This window comes from Dichomitus squalens (assembly GCF_000275845.1).
Source record: "Dichomitus squalens LYAD-421 SS1 unplaced genomic scaffold DICSQscaffold_1, whole genome shotgun sequence".
Taxonomy (NCBI): Eukaryota; Fungi; Basidiomycota; class Agaricomycetes; order Polyporales; family Polyporaceae; genus Dichomitus; species Dichomitus squalens.
This window is the reverse complement of record NW_006766883.1, coordinates 457,452-463,451: the sequence shown is the minus strand read 5'-3', so window position 1 is coordinate 463,451 and position 6,000 is coordinate 457,452. Positions and strand designations below refer to the sequence as shown.

Genomic DNA, 6,000 nt, shown 5'->3' with positions numbered 1-6,000 from the left:
CCGGTGCCGAGCGCGCGCTGAAGGGCCTCTTGCAATCGTTGGTTGCGATACCGAGCATGTTTGCGATGCGTCGATTCCGACACCGCGCGTTCCTGGCCTCTGCAGTGCCTGGTACAATCGCAGTACCATTTCCGAGGCTTGGAGTTGGGTGACGGGGACATTGCGAAGAGGTTGCGGCGATGTCGTTTGGAGGAGTGTAGAAGTGGCGGGATTGGGAGTAGGAGCAAACACAGACAGACCTGAGATGGCTGGCCCAAAGAGCACACGCTGGTTCGTTGACACAAAGTAATGTATTACCTAGCTAGAGACATGTTAAGGACAACTCAGAGACGTCACCGGTGTCAGGACATGCACGTCCGATCCGGTCACCGTAAGGTCAGTTAGAGACGTCGTTTGAGCGCCTAAACCCGTCCGCCCAATATTAACCGAGACCTCCCGACTTCAACCGCTCTGACCCAACTTTCCCCGATGTATACCAGCTGAGCCCATGTACGTTCTCACTGGGGCTGACGTTTGCATCGTATATCGCCCCTGCGCCCGTTCGTGTATGCACTCCTCCGGCGGCACCTGGAGATCCGGCACGACCCGCTCGTGCGCACGACTCGTCCCAGCTCCGCCGCCGCCCTCGAGAAGCTCCGCTCGGGCTCGTTCGTGATTTCGGACACGGACACGCACGCAGCCGCGGGCCCGGCACCGACGTTCTCCCGCGTCTCGTCCGTGCTCTCCGCCATGCACCGCGGCGACCTGCTCCTCCTCTCGACGCCCCAGCCCCGACTCCCGCCCACACCAAGCCCCGGGCTGCGGTCCCTACCCGTGAACCCGTATCCCGTCCACCCGGGCGCTGCGATCCGGGCGCACTTCGTCGCAGACAAGCCGCCCTCCGGGGCAGACCGCGACGGGTGGACGCCCTGGGTCGGGGGCACGTGGAGGAAGTGGGTCAGGGGCACCGTCGTGGGCTACAGAGACTACGCCGGCAGAGAAGCGAAGGTACGTCTCTGGGTCCTCGTCTGCCGTGAGAGTAGCGTTCGCGCTCGCGGACGGATGCTTTTGATGCAGCACGGGACTGACTGCGACTTCTTCTCCCCATGGTCGTTTTACGATGCTCTGTAACGTGCCCTCTGTATCTGCACACCATTGCGGCAACCTCCTAGCCTGGGACGTATGACGCTTTGGCGCATCTGCACTTTGAGCCCCCGCCGACGCCGGGGTCGAGTGGGGGTCCGATTGTGGACGAGGAGAGCGGCTCGGTCATCGGCGTCGTCTTGGGCAACCAGCTTGTCAACCAGGTCGAAGGCGTCAGGGGATGGGGTGTACCCGCGGAGATGATTTTCGAGGTAAGTGTTTTGAGATGTAACGACGATGGTGCGTATGTTCATTGACGGTTTCACCAGATGTTCAGCCTCCCAGGGCTGAAACTGAAGAGCCGCCCCTGAACTATGAAACTGAGGAAGTGAGCGCCTTTCGAGGCGTATGCGAGATTGGGTGGTCTGTGTGCGATGGTGCCCGGACTTGGCAGGTAGTGTACGATTGGGCGTGGGCTGACGTCACATTTATCTTGGATCTATCTCATACAAACGATACGAGAATTACTATCGAACATGGTCCTACTCAGCTGCGATCTGCGGTACCGAGCTTTTGTTTCATCTGAAGAGGTATGTCCCTGTGAATCAGCAAGGAACTGGCACAAGGTACGATCGGCAGGCTTGGAGATCGTGTTTCTTGTTTCATATACAGAGCCTATCCAATTGGTCTCGTCACTGAGCATGTAGGCGCGGTACGCAATTGGAGATCCTGAAGATAGGTACGTCGTCGTCAATCCAAGGGGCCCAGGAAACCCATTGATGGCTGTCTCCGTTTTGGCAGCGGCGGGCCTGGGTATCAGGACGCCACAAGGCTGATGTCGGAGTGGACGGGAATGCATGCCTTACTGGATCAGACCGAACGAGGTGGACGTGGAGGGAATGCGTAGTGACTGCGTCGTTGTGACGACGTCGGTGAGTGACGTTCGCCACAGTACCGACCAAACGAGTGCCTCTCGTAGGCAGTAATATAGGCCAACCAAAGATGGCTACAACATCCGCTGTCTGAGATACGACTTTAAAGCGATCGACCGTTGAGATTGGCCCTATTGGTGAGCCAGTGCCGATTCTAGTTCACCGAGGCTATCAAATGTCGCTGTTCAGGTTTCAAGTGCCGCTTGGCGAATGGTTTCCATCTTCAAAGTCCCTACATATAGGCCACATAGCCGAGCCCAGATGTTCACTTCTGACGTAAGTCTTATTTTATGGGCGGGAGTCGGCGTCGTACATCTTACTCTTTCCGCAGCACTACCCCCTTGCGCTAAGTTTAGTCAAGGGTGGATCGACGACCCGGTACTGCTGCTGCCCCAAACGCGCGGTTTCCTGGGAGATGGCTGACGACACTGCCGTCTGACACGTACTCAAGATCACATTATTCAGGCTTTTCTCTGCGTATTGTCTGGGACAACATCCCCCTCGAAAGCGGGCCTCATGCCGGTGTCTGCATGTTGCGTACTCTGCGTCGCAACATCGTGGTATGATTAGTACAGAAGTCGCAGCCTCTTTTAGCGCAGGCTCCGTATGGTAAAATTGCTCTGTGCGTATCGTGCCCGAGATCTCCGCCTCGTCTAACTGATGACATTAACATCGCAGAATCGTTGACTTATGCGGGCACTTCATCGCACGAGCCCCATGATCTGCCCGAGCACGGGTCATGAACCGCCATCGGACGAAGCTTTCCTTATGGGATATCACCCTGATTGTTATTTGAGCGGGTAGGCTTCTGTGCCTTTGACTAGGAGGTGCTGAGCGGGTCTGGGCGCAGCATTGTAACCACCTCGCGGGCTTATGTTCGGACGGCCTGCTCGTGTGCACTTCTATATCTTCTTCGCTCAACAGCGCAATGGGGCTCTATACATCCCGATGACAGTGATCGTCTCAACGCTAACGCTCGTGCGTCTTTCGGGCAACTACGAAACCGTCCTTCTTGAGACCACGCTTCAGACTTTGTGGGGTTCATCGCGGCGCATTCCCATTCTCGTTACCTACCGACTCTCGACCGCAACCGAAGTACTAGGGTGGGCACCTGGACACGTACGCGACGGTACTATGCGTATGTGTCGAATCTACTTCCACCATACGGATCGGTCTCCTTTTCTACTTACGAGAATTGCTCGCTGGCACCCAACGGTCACGTCGTTGGTACGTCCCTTGATATCCCTCGGTAGCACTCGGGCCGCACGTCTGATCGTTCACTAGACCAACTGCGACGTCCGCTACGTCATGGCGTCCGTTAAACCCGTCTTTTTCGGGATCTTACAATGCCTCATCGTCGTCCGTGTTGCAGCCTTCAGACACCTGGACAGCGCGAGGAGTCATGTCGTAGCTAGCGGCGTCGAAAAGGGGCTTTTCCTGCCAAATGATGCCGTGACGTCGAGGATCCCCACCTTCGTGACCTCATCTTCCGCTGCGGACACTCATGGCAAATGCCCGTCCGAGTCTGACTGCCTCGGGGTTCCTGAGGTACACACCATTGATGTTATACCCCGAAATTCTAGCTCATGTGCTGAGACGACGTGATGTCTTTTGTCGGTGCTCATCTCGCATGGGTGTGTACGCTTGCGGACATGGATGGAATGTGTACGTGTATAGGCCTTCATATACTGATCTCTTCGAGTGGTACCTTGTAGAACGCGTTCGAGATGTATGTTGACGGGAAAGTCGTGGACATACAGTGAATACAGCAGATACGAGGAGACACGGGAAGGTCGACATGCATAACCCAAACCATCCCCAAGAACAGTGGAGTATATGATATTTCTAGCCTAGGGTGAACAACGGCCTTGTCCGCTCGCAATTTTTCGCAAACTGTTCAGGGCAGCCTCCGCCAATGCATGACCGCGAGAACGGATCTCAGCTGAGGAAAGTTGCAACCTCCCCCGCAGCTTGTAGCGCTCCATAGCGCTCCAGTTCGTCCAGTGGCCTTCGGCTGCCGGCAGCACCTCACGATGGTGATCAAACCCGCGCTCCAGTGAGTATACCTCGCCGCCCACACCACGTCCGCCGATTTGCGCCGCGACGAGGTCAAGCACAACCCGAAGAACGGCCTCGAGCTAGAGGTCCGAGGTCTTCAGCTCGCCAATGAGTCAAACGACCCACGGCATACCAGCCTTACCGAACCCTGAGAGACGCTGCGTCATGTCCGCTCGAGAGCGTCCGATATCAGGGCGTGGCTCGTACTTGACTACAAGACATGCCTCTTCTAGCACAATATCCAACTCCGCGAAGGTCACATCCCTGAGATTGCGGCTCACCTCGTGCCTCGCGGAGGAGGTTCGGACACGTAATTCTTCGTCAGGAGGAAGGTGGTCGAAGACGCGCTGGGCCACATAAGCGAGGACATGCGCATCGTTGTCCGTCTCGCAGTCCCAGGAAATATTCTCGAGCTCACAGCGAGTCAACTCGCACCCACCCGGTGTCTTGACACCTTGCGGCGATACGAAGGTGGCTATGGAGACGACGCTCACTCGCGCGCGAGTTACCTTTTTGAGCATGCATGCGACGCGTTTCTGACCGCCGCCGGCGAAAGCGGTGTATATGCCATTCGCTAGTCTCGTGCCCAGATGTATACTTGCACCCCGGTGCCGCGGTCACCCATGCGCGTGTGACACCCCAGCCATTCGGAGTGTAACGAGGGATGCAGTATGTACTACAATTGATCTGGACGAGCTGGGCATAAGGCAACAGGAGGTCTGTGCTTGCATGGATGTCAAGTAGGACGTCGGCAAGGTCGTGTGCATAGTCGTCAAATAATGCAGATATATAGAGGACGTCATCATCGTATACGTACCTCAGCACGAACGGAGATGAAGTGCAAGGTACGCGACTTGAGAGCTCAAATCTCGTCGCTCGCTCAGTTTCCCGCGCGTTTCAGGCACGCCGACTTCGGAGTCGACCACGACCGGCCGCTTCTGTATCTCGACGACCACCCTGCCGATTGTCTCGGACTTTTTAACGAATATACTCGAAACCGTGCAGGGGCCGTGACAGCGTGCAAGGTAAGTAACGCCCATAGCGGTATATCATGCTCACTCCCCTGCAGGGCGGTCGCAGCTCCGGGAGGGAGACAACCGCTGAGAAAAATAGTAGGATTGAACAGTCCCACCTGGACCCACCGTACGTGGGACGTCCCACGGCGAGGGCGTCCTGCGTATGTATACTGGGACGGTTCAATTCTGCGGTTTTCAACAGCGGTTATCCCACGGGAGGCAACCCCAGGCCCGGTACTCGGCCACGATCGCTCGCTGACATATGGCTGGTATGTCAGGCTTACTCTTCTCGGAAACGCTTAGGCTCGTTTGATAGCCGTTTGCCTATAGAGACCACAATGCCAGCGGCAGCTTGCCAGGTTACTCGGTTCGTCAACAAGACCACCGGGATGCGACCCTGCATACCTGACATGAACTCCTCAGGGTGTGGGCGACGATATAAGCGAGAGGGTAGTGGTGGTTCACAGGTAACGCTCCAGCTCTTGACCTTCCGTCCAAACCTCTTCAGCCGTCGTATGCCCGCCGACCCGCACGTTGTCCATCGCGCTCCCGACCAAGGCCCCCCAATTACTATCTACGCCAAGTGGCGAGCCACCGATACCCTTCCCCGGAAGGATCGCAGTCATCCTATCGCAAAGAACACTGTCGCCCACTTATACGATGTTCCCATCTGTCCGGACGAACCCCTCCGCATAGGCTTGTACGTCAAACTCCGAGCACTCTCACCCCAGGCATACCGTCCCCCTTACTTGCCCATGGAGACGCCCCGCTTTGATACGTACGACCCGCACATCGAGGGGAGTATCGTAGGCGTATCGCTGGTCGAGGAGCACACCGCCGAATTTGTGGTACGCAACGAGTGCTGGTGGAATCCGGTAGCATACGCATACATCGCAGTCCAGTACTTGCCCGGACTGACCGCGAAGCTCCAG

At 56.8% G+C, this 6,000-nt stretch overlaps 2 protein-coding genes across 2 annotated transcripts in view; both read left to right on the top strand.

Moving 5' to 3' along the window:
- The window catches only part of DICSQDRAFT_75306 (uncharacterized protein), a 9,890-nt gene extending 8,292 nt beyond the window's left edge, over window positions 1-1,598 (top strand). Inside the window, exons 2-4 of the mRNA XM_007360020.1 lie at window positions 574-987; window positions 1,152-1,334; window positions 1,392-1,598. Of these exons, the coding sequence (XP_007360082.1) occupies window positions 574-987; window positions 1,152-1,334; window positions 1,392-1,433 (639 nt within the window). The 3' untranslated portion in view covers window positions 1,434-1,598. The remainder of the gene's footprint in view (window positions 1-573; window positions 988-1,151; window positions 1,335-1,391) is intronic.
- Window positions 1,599-4,997: 3,399 nt separating this feature from the next.
- DICSQDRAFT_151011 (uncharacterized protein) lies at window positions 4,998-5,549 on the top strand. Its single transcript, XM_007360019.1, has 2 exons — window positions 4,998-5,337; window positions 5,385-5,549. The coding sequence occupies exons 1-2, from the start codon at window positions 5,104-5,106 to the stop codon at window positions 5,475-5,477; spliced, it is 327 nt and encodes a 108-aa protein (XP_007360081.1). The 5' UTR covers window positions 4,998-5,103; the 3' UTR covers window positions 5,478-5,549.
- Window positions 5,550-6,000: the final 451 nt, after the last annotated feature.

Coding starts and splice junctions, on each gene's coding strand:
- DICSQDRAFT_151011 (XM_007360019.1), top strand. CDS start 5,104: ATGCTCACTCCCCTGCAGGGCGGTCGCAGCTCCGGGAGGGAGACAACC. Junction 5,338..5,384: donor CGCTCGCTGACATATGGCTG/GTATGTCAGGCT, acceptor CTCGTTTGATAG/CCGTTTGCCTATAGAGACCA.